A 24,197-nucleotide genomic window follows, 5' to 3' on the forward strand; every position below is an offset into this window, starting at 1 on the left:
TTACTGAAACATTGTATACTTTCTCCCATTTGAGGCTGAGTGTAGCCAAAGTGGTAATAGAGACTGATAAGCGATAAGTGGAGAGAAAATTATTAGAAAATACAGTGTTAGTGCCAAATTAATTATTACTTTCTTCGTAATTGGTGTCCTAACATCTATAGGGCCACGTATCACATAAAGAACTTCCCTCTGTGCTGTCTCTCCAACCCCTAAGGCTAGAGAACAAAGTAGTTAGTCCATGGCAAAGCTTAATCTACAATATCAGCTGCGTAAGCTTATCATACCTACTAGGATTGACGCTTGAAAATCAAAAGTGTGGACCTTTTTACGAAAACATCTATTGTGTTTTTATATATATATATAACTTGTCAAAAAGAATAAAAGATGTGAAATGTAAGAGCTGGGATAGTTTTTTTTTTCTTGATAAACAGAGCTGGGATAGTTACTGCAATATAATTGATAGGCTTGCATCAATGCAAGCCTATCAATTATATTGCATTGATAGGCTTGCATCAAAGTTTCGATTGAATCACTTCCAAATCTGCTAATACGGCTAGGGAATCTACGTGGGTCCTGTTTGAAATTCCTACTGTTGATTAACAAACAAATAGATGAGACAAAAAATGTCTGTTTCTATATATGTAAGAAAGAGCTCTGCAATTATTTAATGTGCAGTCTCAAATATCAGTATGACCCAGAAAGCAAAAAAGTGGTCATGATCTGTATCTGCCAGAAGAAGATACGTGATGCTTTGTATCATAACCCTGTTTCAAATTTCATACGTAATATATCAATCCAAGACCCCACTCAGATTCTCCCTCTCAATCAACAGATTTATCCATTTACGCTTCACTGAGCATGCTAGATTTAATTCCTATTAAATGAGTCTAAAAAATCACATAAAACACCGTAATTCACCACTATCAAAACCTGATCAAGTCAAATTAACCTGGTTTTCTCTTAAAGTTACCAAACAATGATGCTTTTTTCTTCATCTTATGCAAAGATGTAAATTAAAACCACAATCTTATATAACCAATCAATTAGCAATCATCTATCACTAACGAACTACAAACATTTCAAGGTACCTAGATCTGTGTTCTACCAAATATGAAAAACAATACTCGACTCAAAACCCTTTGTTCCAACCAAGTAGTTTGGGATATAAATCAACTAATTCAAACAGGTGATACCATAACTCATAGTAGAATTCATTCTTGACAATTAAAGACATTGCAAAGAAAAGCCTTAGATAAGGTCACATCACTTGAGAATATCCAAGATCAAACTTTCCAAAGGATCAATAGAAGACTCAATCTCAAGCACAACAGAAATCATAACAGATTCAGCATTCATGTTAAAATGCAATTGCTACATGCATAAACGTTGAAAATAGTGAGCTTACACCCACTGAAAGATAGGTCCAGGAAGTTGGAATGAAAGTCACAACTGTCACAGATGACAACTAACGAGATATACAAGTTCCCAACACACGTTCACCAAAGGTCCTTGTAAGAATGCTTGGATTAAGATCCTCGAGAGTTTCTTAGATTACTCCACCATAGAGTTCTTAAAATCTAATCCATCCATTCTGAAATTAGTAAATAAGACTATACCACATTATCAACATAACATTGACTATCACTATTTTGATATCTGTTTAAATTTATTGATAATGTGGCAAAATTCAATCCACTCATTTTAAAATGGATAGATACAATTTTAAGAACTCCACTAAAAACTCTGAAGGATCCTAATCCAATATTGTTTAACCCCAGAAAAATACACACTGCTATACAACAGCTGTCATTTTCACTGTATATGTATAACTGATTAACACATATTTGCACATTGTAGAGTTTCAAGAGATGTGTGTTAAGAGGCATGATGGTAGAGCATCCGGAGATCCTTACAATGAATGCATGTCCATGGTAACAAGGGAGGGTCCAAGCAGTAGGAATGGATGCGTCGAATCCGGCAAAGATGACAGCTAATGAGGAGATCCTCAGGTTCCCGACAGCGGCATTTGCTACAAATCAGCGCAAGGGAAGACTGTATAACATAAAAGAGAAAGTTAGCCACATATGCTACCAAATCTGCACAAACTTCCAATGTTTAATGGGTGACATTTAATGATTCACTACAGAGCTAAGTAGTTCAGTCAATTCTATGAAAGGGGCCATCTAAGTGTCACATGCCAACATTTTTTTAACAATCAGTATCTAGCACAATTGACATGTATCCAGAATTTGAAAACAGATATTTTAACTTCAGACTTAGTTAAATGTTCTACCAACATTGGAGGGACTACTACTGGACACTTAAGGTCATGGAATTTACTTACATAAAAAAATAGGATAACAAGTTCTTCCCACACCTTTGTGTGTGAGTGTGTTTCAATTTATCATTTCTCTGATATCAATTCAGGTTTGCTATCATTTCCATATTTGTACTATATGGCTTGAGATAAGCTCATCCAAATTAAAGATGAAAATCTTGAAAACATTCAAGAAAACTGTCCACAAAGAACCATTTTCAAACCAGTTGGAGAAATTGAGAATGAGTACTAAAGGATAATTGAACTCTCCATGGGAAGGAAAATGACTAAACAGGATTAAGGTATATGCACAACTTGGCACAGTACAGACTTCTGAATATATTCTGCACTACAAAGTGAAGGTTGGCAGTCCTGAAAATGCAGTCTCTCTTTCACCCAAAAATCCATGACCTATTGTTGGTCCCACAAAGGAGAATGCTAGGGAGGAAAGATCAACGTGCAACCCTAAATCTTCAGCATTTTCACATTAAGTGATTAATCTCAATGTTAGAACCTGCACACTCACACTCAACAGCCCCGGATTTTTACCATTGCTATTGAAAGTGGCTCCTTAAGGTCATACAATATAACTCTCTTAACAAAAAATGAAAGGGTAAATTACACCAACCTCCCTTGAGGTTTCACAAAATGACAATCCCCCCCCCCCCCCCCCCTTTTTTTTCTTTTTAGGCTTGTATAAATGCAAAGATCCATGCCCTCTCACATCATGACTCCTTAACATTCCACTTTTAGAAAAAGATTCTTGCTCATTTATACAAACCTCAAGTGGGAGTGTCATTTCATCCATAGTTTGGGTAGGAATCTGTTTTCAAAAATGGAATAGTCTGTAAGGAAAGTCAGACATGTACTTATCTGTTCTCTTTATACTAAACTCAAGGAGATGAGTTTCATTTCATCCCATACTTTGGAGAGAAGAGTCATTTCTTGAAATCTCAATAGATGGAGTAATTTACCCAAAAGGAAAAAAGTTCATATGACTGTCGATTTTCAGATTGGTTAGAAATATTAATTACTAGATATGCCCTGGAGCTAGAACCTGAGACCCACCCTTAACCCCAAGCTCTAAGGCTTGGGGAAGGTACCATCCCACCTAACAGGCTGGTGGTATTCATATGACTGTCAATATAAAGATAATCAATTATATTCTTTCACGTCTATTAGGCTATTATGAGAATATGAGCCATCGTAGTTAAGTACACAGCACAGGAATATCCCGTTGATTCCTCAATCCTTAGAGTAATGATTTTAATTGTAAGAAATGGCTGAACTGAAGTTCTATTCAAAACCAGATGTCAGGAAACAGGAGAAAGATGTTTCTATGTCTACTCCAACAGAAAAAATTCCATAAGTAATGCCAAAAACCTAGAAAGGTTTACTAGTATAAGCTTACCTGAGCACCAAAACTGGTTGTTTCTAAATCAGCGAGAATGAAAATATCCAAGTCTGAATGAGCACATGGAATAGTCTGGGAGTATATTTTCTGATCAGTAGTGGCTGCATCCTCAACCTTTGTAATGCTATTAAAACTCGCCTTGCACAAAGGGCAAGTTGAAATTTTTCTCCTTGAAGCCTACATACACGGTCACCAACATATGAGCAATTTGGCATTGAAATTCATATAAAGAGCACAAAAGTAGTATACTGATTGTAATCCAAAATTTTCCAAATGTTGATGACATGAGGGAGAGAAAAAAACCACGATCACTCAGTCCACAAAAAATAGATTTTGATTAACCATGTTTAGCTTCAGAAAATTGTGGGACCATGTAATGGTTGGGTGTGTGAACTTCCCCAATAAAAAATCAAAGAGAAATTCCTTTCTCTAGTTTTATAATGCTGCACATTGTTGGTGCATACTAGGTGACACTTTATCATTCAAAAATTTCCAAAAGTAACAATAACAAACATATGAAGTGACATGACCCAAATATCTTCCTGTCAATTTGGAGTGGCTATTTGCTTCATCCAGGCAACTTATAATTTCAAAACAAAACTGCCTTCAGAAGCAACTTTCTTGCTCATTTTTATTAAATAAAAATAAAAAATAAAAAAGTTCACATTAATGAGATATTAAGAGAATAAATGAAAGTAAGCAACATGACCAACAGAGGGTTTGAACAATCACATTTATTCAGCAGGAATATCTTCTCAAAACCCTAGTCCTTTTAAATATCATTGAAATACTACACTAAATTTCCCAATTTAGCCTTCCTCATATTTTTTACCAAGAAAACCATTCTTCCAAATTGAATTCTATCAAGTATTAACGTATTTGTTCAGGTAGTACAATACATTCCAACTATGCAATTCCACTATAACGTCCATTGTAAAAGGTATTGAACTTGAATGATAGCAAACTGAATGTCACGTCCAGCATAGGAGGGCATATATCTTAACTATAAGCCACCACCTATCAAAACTATACTTATTACGATCACTCAGTGGAAACTGAAATACCGTTCTTACTTGTAAGGAAAACCAAGCACCAAATCCTTAATAAATAGGAGCATATGGAAAAAGTGTGATATAAAGTTATAAAACTGCAATGAAGAGAATGGTAAGTGACAAGCATGCATTATGCATATGTAAAAGACTATTTACTACCTCAAATCTTTGAATTGCATATCGAAATTTGATCAATTTTATAAGTGAAGAACTAATAAAATAAAAGATTATCTTTAACGCATTTTGTTGCACATTGAGGACATTTTAAGCATTGAAGTAAAAATTTTATTCTAGCATGTGAAATATGAAGCAGCATATAAATGGAAAGAATGTATACCATTACATCAGCCCAGCTTAGGATGCATGAATAACAAAATCGATGCCCACATGGTAAAACCCCCCTGGTTGAACTGAAATCTGTCCAACATATAACACATGATAACTCTGTTGAAGTAGGTAATCTGGTAACATGTTCATTCTGACTCTCATCTATGGTCTCTTCTTGTAAGTCCTCAACATTAGTACACCCATCTTGTGAAGTTCTTTCCACGGCTGTTGACGCATGCTTAACACATAAATCTGAATCCATGGAAGCTTCTGAACCTTCATTTGTAATTCTACTTAGAATATGGCACCGATCACCAGATGCTCCCCCAATTTCCAATATATTAGTATTCTGTATTGCATCTGAATGACTTGATGAACCTGCGACACTGTTGTGTGGGTTAAGTACTCTAATTGGGTAGCACTCTTTGTCCAAATCCAACTGTGCAGACTCCAGCAAAGGTATACTGGCATTCCTTTCCACAAGCCTCCTTCCTTTATAAGAAGGTTCAGCCGAAATATTGAGTCCATTATTATTTAAGATCTTTCTCTTGTCTCTATCCAGATGCTTAGAATAAGAACTTGACTCATGCTTTTCAATGAAAAAAAAAAAAAAAAGAATTAAGGAAATAATGACCTTGAATAGATATTTCAAAAATGACTAAAGCTTTTCTAGAAGTATTGAATGAAAAAGATGATGTGAACAAAGAAAAAGAAATCTGTACTTGTAAAGCAAAACCCGTGCAACTAGCAAGACTGAACAATGTTTCAGGGAAATAAGAAAGAATCACAAATTGCAAAACAGAAATATGAACTTTGAAAATTAATTAGGCAGATATACGTCAGCAATGCTCAAATCTTAAGGAAACCACTCAGTTGCTGAGATTGCATGCCAAATTCAATTAATCAGTTTGGAACACAAAAAAGTTCAGGGCTGTCTGGTTGTTGTTTTCTGTTTTGTTGTTTTGTGTTTTCAAACCCAACTAAAGCCTTTTTTTGAGAATAAATTGTGCATTCTCCCTTCCCCTCACTTCAAAACCCTGAATAAACTGCATATCTACTGCCCTCAACATCAACTTGCTCAAGGCCTACATAACCATAAAGAATAAAAGGGGTGAAAGCGGGTCACCCTGGCATAGACCCCTTGAACTATCATAAAAACAACTGGAGATCCATTAACTTCAAAAGGAAATTCAAAAAACCACTAGGAATTCCAAAACTTGAAATCCCCAAACCACCCATCCATCAAATAGCCCAAAATAACCCACAAAGATCCAAAGTACTGTTCACAAATTACTATTCACATCCCTGAAACAGCAACTTGAACCTTAGATTTTTCTCTTTGTTTCATTCCCAGATTTTCCAAATCTTTTTCCCACCAAATCCTAATCCTAATTCTTCATAATCCTAGCTGTCCAGGAATACCAAATCTGATATAGTTTTGTTCATTTGTATTACATCAATTAAAGGTTGTACCAAGTGCACAAAGCTGCCCACTTTTGTGGGATTTTGGGAGATGTAACTGGTAGGCAACCTTAACCCCAAATTTTTTGCCTTGGAGAGGCTGATTCCCAAACTCAAACCTATGACATGCCGCTTTTGGTGGAAGAAACTTGCAATCACAACAAACATATCATATACTACATATATTTATACAGTGATTCACTTTCTACTATATATGCAGTACCATATATTAATCCTTTTAAGAATTTGTAACAGATAATACAACTTAGTGTTTGAATTTTTCATTTTTGTCCCATATACCAGCTAAAACTTTAGAACACCCAGCAGAACAGAAAAGCTAACTTAACAAGAACTCAGTAGCATAAGAAACAAGTTTTCTTCTACAAAACACAGAATAAGTAAAGCAGAAAACTTTGTACTGGGATTTATTACCTTTTTTGTAAATAAACCAGATAAGGGAGGCTCCTCTAAACAGGATCTGCTACTTGACCCATTCACTTGCTTTGAAGTCTTTCTAACCAGTTTGTGCTTTAGTTTGTTAGAAATATCATTTCTCTCTCGAGAATCAGGAAATAAATTCTACAATAGAGTTGGGGAAGACATAAATGTTGAGCATCAACTCATTTTTATACTAAAAACTTCTATCAAATTACTATACATTAAAAATGAATTGTAAATAAGTTGCATGGACAAATAATTGTATGTAATTCCAACTAAATTGCAGACAATTGGGAAGTGTAAGATACAGAATCACTGAGTCAAGTGGGACCTTCTGCAAACAAAAGTATACTGCAGGACACAAAACTGAGAAACAACATTTGCCAGTATGGAAATGTACTTTTCTTGATTCATCCACCACAAATGTATATATACATAGCTTCATACAATCAATACATAAATACATCCAAAAATGTACATAGATTCTTGCACATTCGCGCGTGCACGCACACACACAGTTCTTTACATGTTTCATATATATACAAATACAAGTATTTCATTAATAAAAGCACACAAAGGGGGGCCACCCTATTAAAAACAGAAAACCATGATCAAACTTTCAAATGAATTTTCTTAAAGAAAAGGATGCAGTATTAATATATGCTCCCCAGTAGTACTTCGCACCAGTGGTCAAATTATCATCTCCACCCATGCAAAAATATTTAGGATTACTTCATCGTCTTGGTTTTCATGAATTAAAAAGGCAACTCTAGTTACCCATGATTACCACTGAGACATAAAATTTCCTCCCTATACATGTAATTAGTCAATCCATGAACATGTCTAAGTGGCCTCAAGTTTTTTTTTTTTTTTTGGTGGGGTGGACAGGTGGGGGAGGGGAGACAAGTCTGAAGGTAAAAACTAGCCACAATCAAGTTGATTCCAGAATTTAATATGATAATGATGCAAAAGCTAGAAATCACTTATAAACTCCACATTTCACCTAGGGTCTGTTCATAAATCAAGTTGGCAGCCATTGTACAGAGAGGGTAGAGAAAGAAATCTTCATTTAGGGAGAGAACATTTCACTTATGGTCGGTCTGAATTGAGGGGGAGGGACGGGAAGTAAAGTAGAGTTGTCCAAAAATTGCGCTAATTTCTAGCCAATTCTACTCTACTCCCTTTTACTCCCCTCAATCCAAACAGGCCATTAGGGAGAAAGCAATTGCTAGAAAAACAAACCCTCAACAGTTTTTCTTTTTTCTCTGCACCATTACTGCGTAGAATAACGGAGATGGACGAGGGCTTTGAATTGAAACAAGTTAATCAGTTTGGAACTTCAATTGACAAAATTAAAATTCCAGGACCTAATCTAAACAAGGTTTAAACCCTAGGCCTTTTTATGTACTTTCCTGATTTCTATTGATATGGAGGAGAGACCTTGAGTACACATGGTGTGTACCCAAATCCCTCCTAGAAAATTTATAAGACATACACTCTAAAGAAAAGCAAGTCTATAAAGTCTACAGTGATTGTGATGCATGAACACTCAAACAATGATCTCAAGAACAAGGACTTCAACTAAAAAACTGAGACCTCCACTACATCAAATGTTTGATTTTTCCTCTCCCTCAAGGTGATGGTAGCTGAAATAATTGTGACTGTTATAAATTTGAAACCCAAATAACATTGATGCCCCTTTGCTTGCAGGCCAAGGCCTTCACTCTGGTGAGAAGAGGCTGACATGGTTTGAAATAGGTGTTACGTTCAATCCCAACAATCTAAAAGAAAGGGGGGGGGTTGGGTGGGCACGGGCAAAGAAGGATGTTAGCCATTCCACCAAATTAACCTCACATCTAATATATCCCAAGTAAAAGAAAACCAAGAAGACATATTGATACAAGCACAATTACAACTTCAAACAATACTAGCATGAACTTGATTCAATCTTCTCCATAGCAAGCATAATATTTCCTATTTTGGCACTATTGTGATACAATTTTCCACACCTCAATTGAAAATATTATGGATAGACAAAGCCTAACAAATATAAGACTCAAAGCTGAACAACTAAAGAAAATAACTAGAAAGATTCTCTTGGACCAAAAAGGCCTTGACAGCCACAGTCCCACAAGCATAACCTTAGTATTCCAGAACAGTATGACTTCTCCAACCAAACAACAGCTACTGTAGTTTAGCAAAATTAAGCATCACGCACACAACACACACACACACACACATATATAGACAGAGAGAGAGAGAGTCCCTACAAGTACCTTATTCAACAAACAAGATTCAGAAAATGCTGCTAGACCAGAATCTCCGCACACCAAATCAATAGATTGTGTTTGAGAGATTTCACAAGTATTTGATTTGTCAGTAAGCACTTTACGATTCTTTGCTGAGACACTCGTATTAACAAGTGGGAGTTCCATCAATAAGGGCCCCACTTCTTCCCCACTGCATACAATAAAACCCTGAAAGCATAAGTCTAACACTAATAAATTTCATTAATGGTCAAAATATGAATTCAACTTTAGCACAAGGGAGACAAGTTTCTTCCCAAAAAGAGAGAAGCTTTCAGATAATTGAGTCATTGTAGTAAGAAAATTGAGATTTAAAACATGGAAACAAGCTCCACTTCTACAAATACTAAACCCAAGTTGTAATAAAAAGCAGGGGGTTTTACAATCCATGTGCTAAGTCATATAAAGGTACACTGGCCTTATTAAATATTGAAGCAACCAATGGGGGAGACAAAAAGTTTTTCTCGGGGGTCAAGGCTATATACAGATAAATTACCTTCCTCATAGTTTCATTTAAGTGAAGCCATATTAATGACAAATTTAAGATCATAATGTGAATGCATAAACTTCCCACGTACCTAGGTTGCCGAGTTTTTTGGATCGCTATTCATTATCAATAAAATTTCTTACTTACCAGACAAAAAATATATACATAATTGTTGATTTTGAATGATAATTTGGGGGCTACTCTTAGTGCAAACAGAGACAAAGAGAACTTGACAATAATTTATATTATATATATTTGGTTGGATTCAAGTTACACTCAGTGTAACTTTTGGCAATATTACACCACTTAATAATTTTTTTGTCAGGTGAGTATTTTGACAAATCTACTATTAAATTACATCTTCTCCTTATACCCTCCATACTTGCAAATTTTCAAGATGTTCAGAGATCAATAACTATCTTATCTATAAAATTATTACATTTTTTATTTTTTATATTTTAAAATTATACACAAAATATGAGCGTATTGATCTAAAGGTAAATAACATCCGATTAATCAAAAATTTAGTATGCGTCTTAAGAAGAACGAGAACATGTAATCCACCGGTGCAATTTTTAAAATATTAATCCAATGAAAAGTTTTTTAGTGGTGTAACATTAACAAATAGTTGGATCAAGTGTAACTTGATCCTAATCCATATATATAAACCAACTTACCCTCCCTTCTCTACCAAAATAATATCAAAGTGACACAGTTCCCTGTGTTTTAGTCTTTTAGATAATAAAAGTTTACTTTTCATTACTAAACTTTTTCCTTGATGGTTTTTTTTGTTTTTTCCAATCAAAAACTACCAACCAAAATTAGCGATTTGTCAAATTGGAAGATCTTTGGCACCACACATGCTGACTATATAGATGCAATCTCACATTAGAGCATAAGGCTAAAAAAACACAACGCTAGCAGCATCTTGATAATGATTCATATAAAATATGAGTTTCATATATATGAAGGCAACAATTATTTAGAATAAAAAACCATATCCCATGTACAAAATATCCAGCGCCTACCATCTGAAAGGACCCAAAAAAGTAACAAAAACTAAAATGTTTTGAGGCAATTGCCTCAAACATTCATGTGTGAATGATATTACGCAAAATAAATAAATAAATAAATAATTAAAACATATAAAGAGGCATCCAACTCCTATGATGGCCCCCCTCTTATGTGAGATCCATCAAGAGCTCTATGCTGCATATCAAGACTTGAAGCTAAGGTGAGAACTGATTATTTCAAATTTGCAATATGGTTCAAAGAATCTACATGAGTTCAATTTTCTTGTTATTAGTAAGTCATGCAGCCAATAGGTCTTGAACGCACAACCTCATCACCCACCATACTATCAAGGGGAGAAGGTGTCATTTGAGCTAGAGCTTATTAGCAAAAGTTATAAGCTACTTTAACAAAGTTGTTTAAAAATCCAAAGGTCCCATAGTTCACTACTTAAAAAATTAGATTGTTGTTTATATATTAAAATTTTTAAGAGCATGAATCAACTGCTTACTACAATAAAGATCATAATAACTATTTTGGTAAGATCCTGCACTTAGTTTTGGTTGGCAGTTTCAAGTGATTACCCAATGAAGCAACTACATGGGAAAGCACATACCATTAGCAGTTTACATGAAATGAATAAGAATATTTTGAGCAAAAGAATGTGTCAATTTATACATATCCACTAAAAAAACATAATATATGGAGAATAACATTAAGTTAGACTAAAAAGATACCAAAATAACAAGAAGTATCACACTTCCTATTGTTAAGGAAAAGCCAGAAGGGAAAAAATTTAGTCATACCTTTGAAAAATATAAGGATTCTCTGGGACACGCATTCCTTGCCTCATGCATTCTTCAACCCACCGATGGTTTACTATCATTATTTTAAACTTCTTAGCCAAATCATACTTCTTTCCTTCAAATTTCCAACACACCTAATCACCCAAGTAGAATATACATCCTCAATAAACAAAAGACAACAACCTATTGGGTAGTCCTTTTTTGCCTTTTTTTTATTTAACAAATTATAAAACTCCATTTCAACTCCTTTTCTTCTATAAAATCTTCCTCCAAATTGGTTTAAAAGAATTTCCTCCAACCCATAACATGACGATTCCAATAATTACAAGTGCATTTTAATCACATGACCCATTAAATCATCTAAACAAATCACGTAAACATTAAAAGGGTCAATTAATTAAAAACACACTTAAACAATCAAGGTTTTAAATGACCCATGAAATGGACTATCTCCAATTAGAGGATCTTAATTCAACACAATGGGTTAGAAGAATTTTCCTCCAAACCCACTTTGGAAGAAATTTTACCTTGTTTTCCTACTTTGGAGATTCATTAACACAATATAAGCTAAAAATTAAAGAGGGCAAAAAAAAAAAAAAAAAGAAAAAGAAAAAACCCACCAAGTGTGTAATTGATCTTGACATAGTACCCACATAACTAGCGCCGGCATGTGAAATCAGCTTGATGAGGTTAAACCGCTCCGAGCCATTGTACCCACTGACTGTAGCTACCACGGACTCCATGCCTTGAATTGGCCAAGCCATAGATAGCCTCTAATCCAAAAATACCTTCAAAACAAAAAATCATGTTTGAAATGCACAAAGTTATTGACGAGAACACGCATGGTTAAGCAATGAAAGAGGAAGCGAATCTGAGTAGAAAATGAGAAATGGAGTATGCTTACTAGGTAGTAGTGTTTCGCATTGGCAACAATTAGAAAATGAAAAATTAGGGCATCGAAAGGGTTCAGACCTTGATTTGAGATTGGCGAGGATGAGTGCGGAAGCAGATCTTTTTTTTGCCTTGACGTTCCACTGCTACTGGATGATTAGAGTAAGACAGAGTAGAGTAGAGTAGCCTAAAGGGGTTTGCTTTTGGCTCTGCCGGGAAAATATACGTTTTTGAATTTTGATGGTCACACCAATAATGTCAAGAAGTGTTTGAAGCCTGAAATATTAATTGATCGATGTTTATTACTTATTATGTAGTTTTTAGCCTAAAATGTAAAGTCCACTTTTTAAGTTTTTAATTAAAATTCATTTCATTCGTTCAATTGAACCATATAAGTTTTAAAGTTATTTAATTCAGGCTTTTTATCATATTTTTTTAAAAAAATTTGTCATTAAGTATGCAATTAACTAATGAAAAAAGATATATTGAAAAAAAAATTCTTATATAAAAAAAAAAAAATCTATTAAATATTTTTATTACTTTTATAGATTTTTTTCAAGTGAAGATAATTTTTTTAAGGGAAAATTTGTTAACAAAATTGGAAATAAGGCATGAATTGAATAAATTTGAAACTTAAAGAAGTTAGAGGATTCAAGTAAATTTCAGCCAAATTTAGAGGATGCAATTTGCATTTTAGCCTACTTTTTAATATAAGGAAAAAGTTTGGCTACAAACTTGGTTAACTTCTAAAAAAAATCTTAACATTGTTACATAATTTAAAAATCTAACTAGTTGTATTGCATGTTATTTGCGTTTTTAATACACTTGTCAAATTTCGTGTCGATCAAATGTTATTTATTATTCGATCCATAAACTTATTTTTTATGCATAATTTTAAACTACAAATATTTGAAATTTAAACATTTAATTGTTGACATAACTATGATCTTTGATCGTTTATAAATTTTGTAAATATTGAAAATATAAGAAGAAAATATAATCCAATTGTGGATTTCTCAAAATTTACATCTAATCAAAAGATATTAAGTGGAATTGTAGTTTTAGATTACAACCAAGTTCGTAGTCAAACTTTGTCCTTAATATAATATAACCTACTTTTTCTATTTTACATACTTATTTTTCAAAACATCACACATCTCCTATAAAAATAAAAAATAAAAATCACACCACATCACATTATCTATTTTAAACTACATTTCATTAAAATGTCAAATTTTCTTAATGTTTTAATTATTTATCTTTCTTCATACACAACAATTATCATCCACTCTCTTCCTTCATCCTCAGGATATATAAAGAAATAAAAAAATAATAAAACTAAATGCAAAATGAATAATACTAGTGTAAATTTACATAGATGCTATAACAATCATATATTTTTACACAACTTTAAATTACCTGATGTGAGTGATTTTTGGGTTTTGTTGGTTAAAATATTGTACTTTTTTATTATACAAGCACTGATGCAAGTGTCTACATACATAGACTCATGTTTTTAACTGAAATCTTTTTCTTTTTTTTATATATAAGATAAAATTTTTACTCTAACCTAATCTAAGTGTATATGTGTGTGAAGCTCCCTCTTGAAGACTTGAACTCCGGCCCTTACCCGCCACACTCCACAAACATTTATACTTGTGAGTGACCACCGCACCAAGGGTGTGTGGTTGTAACTGAAATCTTGATGTGTGTGAAAGGGTTATTTCCCATATTAATTAAATTAATAGCCAAAAAGTCTAGTATGGATCCAACAAAATCTGCAATATTTTCATGATATATTGAGATGCCAACTGACCATTAGTCAAATTAAAATAAAATATTATACTTTAGACCCACCACAATTAAAAAAAAACTATAGTGTTGTAAAAATATTGTGGGACTTTGTTATGCCCTTAGACTTTCTCATTATATATTAAAGTAACTAGTGCAAAAGGCACTGGTGGCTCCACATGCAAGCCAGGGTGGTCACAGGACCACCCTAACTCGTAAAAAAATGCATATATACACTTGTCAAAAAATTATTATATGTTAAACTAACCTATTGTGATCATCCTAATAAAAATATTGAACACCTTGACTTGAGAATTACAAAAAGTTAGGTTCAACAAAAATAAAAATAATGCTACATTCACAACATTTTCACAATACTTTTACAACAAATCCAATGTGGTAAATTGTTACTAATTCTAATTTGGGCCCAATAATGATATTATTTTTTTACTCACTAATAATAGCTTTTTGCATAAGATTTATTGTAAAAATATTGTAGACGTAACATTACTCCAAAATTAATTTTGCTCCCTAAAAATAATCCTTAATCCCTTTTATAAAATTAAAAAGAAAAATTTTAAATAACAACAATAAATATTAACCCAAATAAGAACAAACATAAACCAAACAACATCAAGTGATCAAATTATTCAACAAAAAGTTTATTATAAAAAAATAAAAAATAAAAAATAAAAGATAAAAATCGCTAAATATTCAAATTTGTAACTCATTCAACCTATTCAACAAAAATGATTTCTAATTTCAATTTTCCCAAAAAAATGGTACAAAAATATATATATTTTAGTTGTCAGTTCTCCTTGATGGTGACGACAATTATATTCTTTTTAGCTTTGCAATCACAACAATTTTACTTTCCTTATGGCTTGTTTGGAAGTTTAAAAAATGAGGGGGAGTAGAGTAGAGAGAGGGAGAGTAATTCAATTACCTTATTTGGAAGTTTTTTAAGGAAGGAGAGGAAGGAGTTTGAAGGGGTTTGGAAGGGTTTCAACCACCTCTAACCCCTCATTTTTAATTCCCCCAAATTGGAGAGATTTGGAAGGAGAGTGTAGTAGATAAATTATTGACTAGATAAATTTTTCAATTTACCATTTCTAAATTAATAATAGACCAATGTTGCAAGTCCATTTTCAAATAGGGGTAAATTTGTCTATATCATTTCTTCTCCTCTCCATCCTAATTTTTAAAACATTCAAACAAGGGGAATGACTTATTACTCACTTCCCCTTACTAATTTTAAAAACATCCAAACAAGGTGGAGGGGAACCATTCCCCTCTACTCTCCTCCCCACTACTCTTTTCCCCTCTACTCTCCTCCCTCTCTAAACTTCCAAACAGGCCATTAGTGACTCGACTCATAGTTGTAGCAAATATTTAAATTATCGCTTTATTAAATTTTGTATAATTTAAATTTTTTAATAACCACCTTAAAAGAAATTCTCCAAAGCCACCAACGGCAAAAGGTCAGTCAGATGAGACAACTAGCCACAATGCCACATCCTATGAGAATGCCCCTTGGCCCGAAATGATTGAGCTCCGGTCCCTAGGAAATTGCAGAAGAGTAGAGCTGTGATAAGTGGTTTCTATACCCTAGCTAGGCAAATGCTTGAGCGACTGTCTACAAAGGAATTGGAGATTTGGGCAATGACTACGTGGTTTTTATGGAATGCCAGAAATCGCTTCCACTATGAGAAGACTCAAAACACATCCTAACATGATCCTTCGAAGGGCAACATCTCTACTGGAGAAATAGCAAAGGCTAACTGCAGCCCTGCCTAGCCGATAAATACACTTGTTTGTGTTTATCCCATACGTTTTACTATAGACCTTTTTTCTTTTTTCTCCTTTGTCCGGAGTTTCTTCTTGCCACTGTGTTTGGCTTTTCTTTTGGTTGATCTCTTGGTGATGGTTCTTGTATTTTTCTTTTGCTTTCATTAATATAATTCTATCGTTTTTTTGTTCAAAAAAACTAGTGCAAAAGGTCGAATATTAAGGAGCTGTTTAGTAGACAAACTCCAACACATGTTTTAAGTTTTTAAACAACATTATACGTATTTTCACACATTTTTTCACCCACACGTATTTTTACACATATTTTCAAACAACAAAATACATGTTTTCAAACACATGTACCAAACACCCCCTACTTTAACTTTCTCGTGGTGTGTTAAAATAACTAGTCCAAAAGGTCAAGTATTGTGGGATGCAAGGTAAAAAGATTCTTCCATAAATTAGTCATATGGTTAGCAAATTGAATTTCACTTAAAGGTCACAATAACCTCGGCAAGGTTGACCCAATCCGTTCTTACTCGGCCCATGGACTGGGCTAGGCGTGCCTTCTTGTTGTTATTAAACAATTAACGGGATGAGTTGGAGGGCAAAACCTCTATTTTCTTTTTCTTTTTCTTTTTTATAAATAAAGGTATCCATACTTCTTCGAGTATTTAACTATTCCCTTAAATATATGCATTTTTCTCCATCCCATATACACACATACCATGTCCCACACACACTGGGTTATTATAGAGAAGAATCCTATGTGGGTGGCCCCAAGATAGGATGAGCAAGAGATTTCGAACCCAAGATCTTATGGATAACATGAGACCTTAGAAACCACTAAGTCAACTCTTTAGGGTCAACAAAACCTTTCTCTTCGATCTCTTTTGTTTCCATTAGGATTTATTTATCCTTTCTATCATAATTGTCAAAATGTTATTCGTATCTTGAATTGATTTTTTATTTTTCTGTATAATGTACCATATCATATCGTTTCATGTATTGCAAAATACACAGATACTTAATAAAATTTATACTAAAATTATAGACATACATATATAAAGGATATATTTATTATAAATTCGGAGCACATTCAACTAATAACTAATTTAATATCATTTATATAATAATTTATAACAAGCAAACTAAATAAATCAAATTAGCATGTGTTAATAATATACATATTCAAATTAATTAAACTCAAAAACAATAATACATGACAAATAACCCAAAATAATGATTTAATTTCATTGTCTTACCTAATCAACTACATCTAAGTTAGCATTATTAACATGTTCATTATTTTGCAAATTTATTTCTTCGTTGAAATTTTCTTTATTATCATCAATATTTACTATCTCTTCTTGTTTTTTTAATATTTTATTTTAATATTTCTTCTTGGCATTCTAACCTCTTAGACTTATAACAATAATGACAAAAAAATAATTATATTGTCAATTAATACCTTATTCATAGTATAGAAAATAAAATTACAAATATGAAAGTAAAGTGTAAGTATGTGGTCCCAAATTTTGTATAAATAAAATAAAATAAAAAAAACTTATGGACATTTTATTTTATTGGGTTAAATTAAGTAAACTAATATTTTTGTGTTAAAAACAAGTCTAACGACTTGTTGGATTAAAATAAAAGCACAAACTTTAACCCAAAAAAAAAAACTCATTTTAAAGCACATGTCTAAGTATCGTACATATCGTACAATACAATACGATTTTACGATTCATAGGATACACACCATTATATCGTACAATTTCTGAACACTTACGATATGTTCTTACAATACGGAACTTTTTATATCCAATACGATATGTATCATACGTACGATACAGAAAACTATGCTTTCTACCCTATAAAAATAAATTGAAATCTCAAATTTTAATTTTCTTTGGCTAACATTTGGGGTGGTTGTAGTAGCTAGTATATTTGAGGTGAGAGATTGTGAATGTGAACTACTATCACTTTACCAATAATTGGGGAGGAGGATGTAAGGGATATTGGTAAACCAATTGACTCATAATATTGGTGTCCTTCCTCATTTACTTCTACATTATCTAGTATGACATGATCATTTCTATGAGCCATTTTAAAATTTTAGCCACTAGTAAAAATGAAGGTACAATAATGAGTTAGCAAATAAACAAAATAGAAATTATGAAAAGATCAAATTCAATAAATCAAAATTCAAGATAATGAGGTTCCGCTCCAATTTAAATAAGTTTAATTAGATCTTCAACTGCTTAATCCAATATTCCAATTAAATGCTCCAAGCCTCCAACTTGAATAAGTTGATACTTGTATTTGTATGGGTAATTGTCCCACATTGCTTAAGAGAGTGTATTGTATGTAGTATAACTTGTCTCACCTTGTCTTAAAAGTTACCATAACTTTTGAGTGGAGTTATGGTGTACCTTTGTGTTAGAAACCCTTTCCCTCTCCCTTGTATGTGTGTGTGTGTTTGTTTCTCAAACAAAAAAAAAAAAAGACAATTAATTAAAAATATGAGACTATTATATAACTAGGAGAGAGAGAGAGAGAGAGAGAGAGAGATGAGAATTAATTAGTTTGAATTTGAGAGATTTTTTGTAAGATTTTTTCTTGTTATTAGTAAGTCATGTATCCAATAGGTTTTTAACCCACAACCTCATCACACACCCACCATGCTCTCAAGGGAAAAATGTGTTATATGAGCTAGAGCTTATTAGCAAAAGTTATAAACCACTATGACATAGTTGTTTAAAAATCCAATGGTACCATAGTTCACTACTTAACAAATTGGATTGTTGTTTATAAATTAAAAATTTTAAGAGCATGAAGCAACTGCTTACTATGATAAAGATCACATTAACTATTTTTGTAAGATCTTGCATTTAGTTTTGGTTGGTAGTTTCAAGTGATTACCTGCTGAAGCAATTACATGCGAAAGCACATACCATTAGCAGTTTACATGAAGTAAATAAGAATCTTTTGAGCAAAAGAATGTGTCAATTTATATATATTGAGTAAAAATAATACATAATATATGGAGCGTCAGTTTGGATACTGCTTATTGTTAAAAATTGAAAATACTGTAATAAAATAATTTTTAAATATGTGAATAATGCCGTGGGACACAATTTTAAAATTGTTTTTTTTAAAAAACTTACTTACAGGTCCCATGAACAGTACATGGAAGCCACTAAAATAAAAAAATAAAAAAAGCACCGCTACGCGCATCCCAAATGGAGGCTAACACGACTAAAATGTTACTAAAATAACAAGAAGTATAATATTTCATATTGATAAGAACTAGCCAAAAAATGGGTTCCAACTAGTTCAATTAGAAAATTCTCTAGGGTTGAATAAGAAATTTAAAATTCAATCTCTCTCTTAAAAAAAAAAAAAAAAAAAAAAGAAGAAATATAAGGATTCTCTGGACACGCTTTCCTTGCTTTACGGATTATTCGGACCACCGATGGTTGACTATCACTATTTTAAACTTCTTAGCAAAATCATACTTCTTTCCTTTAAATTTCCAACACCCCTAATCGCCCAAGTAGAATATACATCTTCAATTGCTCGTTACTTTCCTGACAGAAGCATCTTGTCCTTTCCCACTAACTAAATAATAATAATAAAAAGGAAGAGGCATTCTTGCTCTTGCTCATATATACGGACCCATTTTTTTTTTTTTTTTACTTTTCAAATACAGTGATTTTGTATGGACAAGAATAAAAATAAACTATTTAAGACAAAAACATGATATAATTTGAACAAGTATGTGAATTTTTTTTTTTTTTAATTTGATAATTATGGTAATGAATCGAGGGTTCGAATTCTGAAATTCTAGATGTCTCCATTAAAAATACTAAGAGATGTTTACTTGAACTAAAACTCTTGGCCTTAATTAAATTATGATAACTTTCACCTTTTATATAGTATATCAAGTTACTATATTACAAGAATACTATAGTTTTGAATTCTATTATGTTCCTGCCCAAAACAATTGAAATTTTCCATTCCAATTAATTAACTAACTAGTACAATTTATTTTATTTTGTTCTCAATTTCAACCAATTTTGGTCCATTCTACCTATTTTGGTCCATTCTACTAAATTTCACCTAATATGGCGATTTCAGTCTAGATGTAAACAAATTATGATATTTTTTCCTAAATCCGTTTTTTTTTTTTTATATATTACTTTACTCATATATGACATATTATTATTATTATTTTTTTCCTTTTAACAATGTTCTTTTCTTGTTTACTTTACTTACATGTGACATTTTTTTTCATTAATATATATATTTGTTTTATTTATTTCTCAAAAAAAAAAATTACTCATATATGACATATTATATACTTATATTATATAACGATGATATTATTTAAATTTGAATTAATAATTTAATATGGTATAATATTATGTGATGCTAATTCAGGAATATAAAATTTATAATAAACTATATATAATTTAGCGGTAATTTTGAAACGGAAAACTAAAATAAGTAGGTACCAAAATATTCTATTTCAATGAATAAACAAAAACATTTGCGAAACGGAATACTAAAATAGGCCTACACAAAAGTGTTCTGATCAAAATAGAGAAAAGAAACAAAAAGTATTTAAAACTTCAGATAATATGTAATAATTCGTCAAGACACACATGGCATTTCCTAGGAATCCATCCATTAGCGGAGGGATAAATGCCTAAATAACTAGACTGTGTTAGAGCATTAGCATTGGGGGTATAAAACTCTCCAAGTTGCTATTTTACAACTCAAACCATCAAAAGCATGCCACAACTGGGTTGCTAGATGCAAAAATTTATACCCACCTGCTACAGTAAGGTTGCATATATGCAACCTTATTGTTCGTAGGTTGTAAATAAATTTTTTTTTTTAATTTTTTAATCTTGTGGTTGTGTGTGAAGAGAAAAAGAGAGGGAGGAAAGAGAGAGAGTAGAATACTTTTTATTATTTTATTAGGTAATTTATATTATTTTATTGGGTTGTATGTAAAAATAAAAGTTAGGATGTAAGGTGAATTGTAAAATAGGTTCGTAAAATAGATAAAATTGTATTTGAGGATGTAAAATAAGTTTTTTTTTTTTTTTTTTTTTTTTTTCCTATGCTCATGCTCTTAGGTCTACGAAAAGTAAATATATGAAGTCAAGAAATTTCGTGGAACTTGCAACCTTTTCTCTCTTTTTTCTTTTTGACTTATGGGAACTTGCAACCTTTTCAATAACCTGTCCCCACCATCAGATTTAGTCAATGTTAGAAGGAAAATGTTAGGACAACAATTTTTACAACAACTTGCTCATGTGGTAAAATTTGTGAGTATAGAAATAAAAGTGTTAGGTTTATGTAAATCTATAACTCCACCACTTACAACTTGCTACGTGAGCAAGTTGTAATAAGAGTTGTAGTTCTAGCATTACCAATACTAGATTAATTGAAAGACAAAAGTGTCTTCCTAATGACACGTTATTCAAATTCATGGTTGTAAAAATTGACCAAATTAAAATTCATGCATCTTTAATAGTGAATCAGAAATTCAAATTCCATAACATAATTTGAATGGATCAAACACTCAACAATAAAGACTAAATTACATATTATACTCTTAAATTTTGGGTTGATTTTGATTTTACTCCTTAAAATTTTAAAATTTTAATCCACTATTTTAACTTTACCTTAACCACTATTTTAACTTTACCTTAATGTTATATATCATTTGAATTTACTTCCGTCCGTTTAGAATGAGGAGGCCATTAAATGTCTCCTCAACTCAAAATAACATAATTTTTCATAAAATAAATATTTTCAAGTATTGTTTAGCGTTTTAGAAAATATTTTCAGTTGTTTGATTGCATTCTTGAAAATGTTATGGAAAATATATTTTTTGCTACTTTCTCACATTTTCTCATCTCCTAAGCATATATATAATTTTAAAAAAATTGTGATTAAGGACTGATAGTAGTGGCTGGCCATCAATGACCGAAGATGTTAGTAGGTGATGGTGGTGGTAGGATGCTAGACAGTGGGGGTAAGGGGTGGAGGTTAGGTTGATGAATTTTGGGTAAAGTGGAAAATAATTTACAAAAAGTGAAAGTATAAACCAATTTCCATCATAAGTGTCTTTAATTTATTGTCAATAGGAAAACAATTTCCAGTAGCCCCAAACACCCTTAAATGTGGAAAATATTCTTCTAAAATCAATTTCCATAGAACCAAACATAACCCAAACATTTTATTTTAATTTTCTTATTCTAATCAACTTTATTTTTTTTTCTAACATCACCTTTACATTTTCCCTTTGATTTTATGCAAAAACAAACACAAAAAACCCCCTATTATCAAATCTAAAATCGAAAAACCCTACCCTATTCCCCTTCCATCCAAGTTGATCGCTAGTCACAATGCCCAACCAATTTCCCTTTGTGCCAAAATTCGATGCTTCACTCTCTCTCACCTTACTAATTCCCTCTCAATCTCAACCTCGCAATACATTACATATAACATGATGTGCATTAATAATAGCTTAATTTTGCATATCTATATCATTGTTAGAAAGCATTATCATACTTATTTTGAGGTAATTCATGCATTTCATATTTGTTTTGAAATAATGCTAAATAATCAATTTTGTGCTTAATTGGATTTTATTGCGTAAATTTGTCTTTTGTAGGAGAATTGAATTAAACAAGTGAATTTGTGCAAAGAAGAAAGCTAATGGACTTTACTTTTACAAGGGCCATGATGAAGTTAACGAAGATCAACCCAATTAAATTTAAGTCCAATTGGAGCAGGGAATCAAAGGAAATTTGTACCAAATCAAAGTCCAATTCGAATTAGGATTCCAGACTGCACATTAGTTAGTATTTTTCGCATTACTTTCGACTCAGAAGTCCAATTGAGATGATTCAAGTTGGGCTGGAAAGTTAACTTAAAGGGCTACAACTTTGTAGTTTTCTAAAAGTCCGAATCCAGATATTAAATGGGCCGAAATCGTCGGTTAAGTGAAGCCTAAAAATCTGGGATTTTCTCCATACGGAAATTCAACTTGTAATAGGATTCCTTGACTTATTTAAAGGCTTTTTAGGGCAAAATTCAAAGGGAGGCGAAGGTTAGTGCTAGGGCTGAGGGCTGAATGTATAGAGAGCCACGGCTACCTCTTCCATGATGGTTAGTTTTAATTATTTTTCTAGTTTAATGTTTAGTATTTTATTTTTGTGTTTTCTTTCAATTACTATGAGTAACTAAATTTATAATTAGGATTAAGGATGAAACCTTGTTAAGGATTATCAGTAATATTTATGTGATTTGATTTTTCCCACAATAGTTATTCTTTAATGATTTAAATTGTTCTTGCTTCATATCAATTGATTAAGATGGGATTCTAGATATGAGTTCAATCATGTTTTTCTCATGATTTAGGATTTATATTAATTAATTGAATGCTTGGATTATTAATTCTTGATTATAAAATTGGATATCGTTTGTGATTTGTCTGTCAATGGATACACTTTATGATTTTATTTTTAGAATTGGATATATCTTGTGATTTGTTTGGCTATAGATACAATTGATGATTTGGTTTTATACTTTTTTTTTTTTTTTTTTTTTGAGGGTGAAAACTCAAAATGCTTTAAATTAAATTGGCTAAATCAGCCTGTAAAACAACTACAAACTGTGGTGGAACATCCTCCATCCACACAAGGAAGTCTGGTATGTCTACTGCATATCTAGCCAAACTATGAGCAAGCCTATTACGTTCTCTTCTTACATGAGAGTATTGTAATTGAACAAAATCGGATGCTAGTACCTTAATTCTTTTCTCTTGATTGTTTACATCTTTTTATTACTTTATATCTTTTGCTTAGTTTAACTATTTGCTTAGTTTATTTAATCTCAGAAAACCAATTTTTATTAAACTAGATTAGGATTAATTTGGTTAAGGTTTAATTAATTTTCCTACATTCATTCAAGTCCCTGTGGATTCGACCTTGTTCTTGTCAAACTATACTTCGGTACGGTTCATACACTTACGAGTACTTTAAAATTTCATAACATAACCCATCTTTGTAAATGAATCATTC

General features: G+C 32.1%; 1 protein-coding gene across 6 annotated transcripts; it reads right to left on the reverse strand.

Moving 5' to 3' along the window:
- Positions 1-1,318: 1,318 nt before the first annotated feature.
- LOC126713969 (uncharacterized) lies at positions 1,319-12,779 on the reverse strand. Of its 6 annotated transcripts, none has more exons than XM_050413941.1 (8): positions 12,592-12,779; positions 12,240-12,407; positions 11,620-11,726; positions 9,286-9,469; positions 7,004-7,150; positions 5,121-5,699; positions 3,729-3,908; positions 1,319-2,052 (listed from the first exon to the last, which is right to left on the reverse strand). In XM_050413941.1, the coding sequence occupies exons 2-8, from the start codon at positions 12,381-12,383 to the stop codon at positions 1,876-1,878; spliced, it is 1,518 nt and encodes a 505-aa protein (XP_050269898.1). In that variant the 5' UTR covers positions 12,384-12,407; positions 12,592-12,779; the 3' UTR covers positions 1,319-1,875. The 6 variants fall into 6 exon arrangements, with proteins under 6 accessions (XP_050269898.1, XP_050269899.1, XP_050269896.1 ...); XM_050413942.1 differs by having other exon boundaries at positions 7,004-7,081; positions 11,620-11,753; XM_050413939.1 differs by having other exon boundaries at positions 11,620-11,753.
- Positions 12,780-24,197: the final 11,418 nt, after the last annotated feature.

Source organism: Quercus robur, chromosome 2 (genome assembly GCF_932294415.1).
Source record: "Quercus robur chromosome 2, dhQueRobu3.1, whole genome shotgun sequence".
Lineage (NCBI taxonomy): Eukaryota > Viridiplantae > Streptophyta > Magnoliopsida > Fagales > Fagaceae > Quercus > Quercus robur.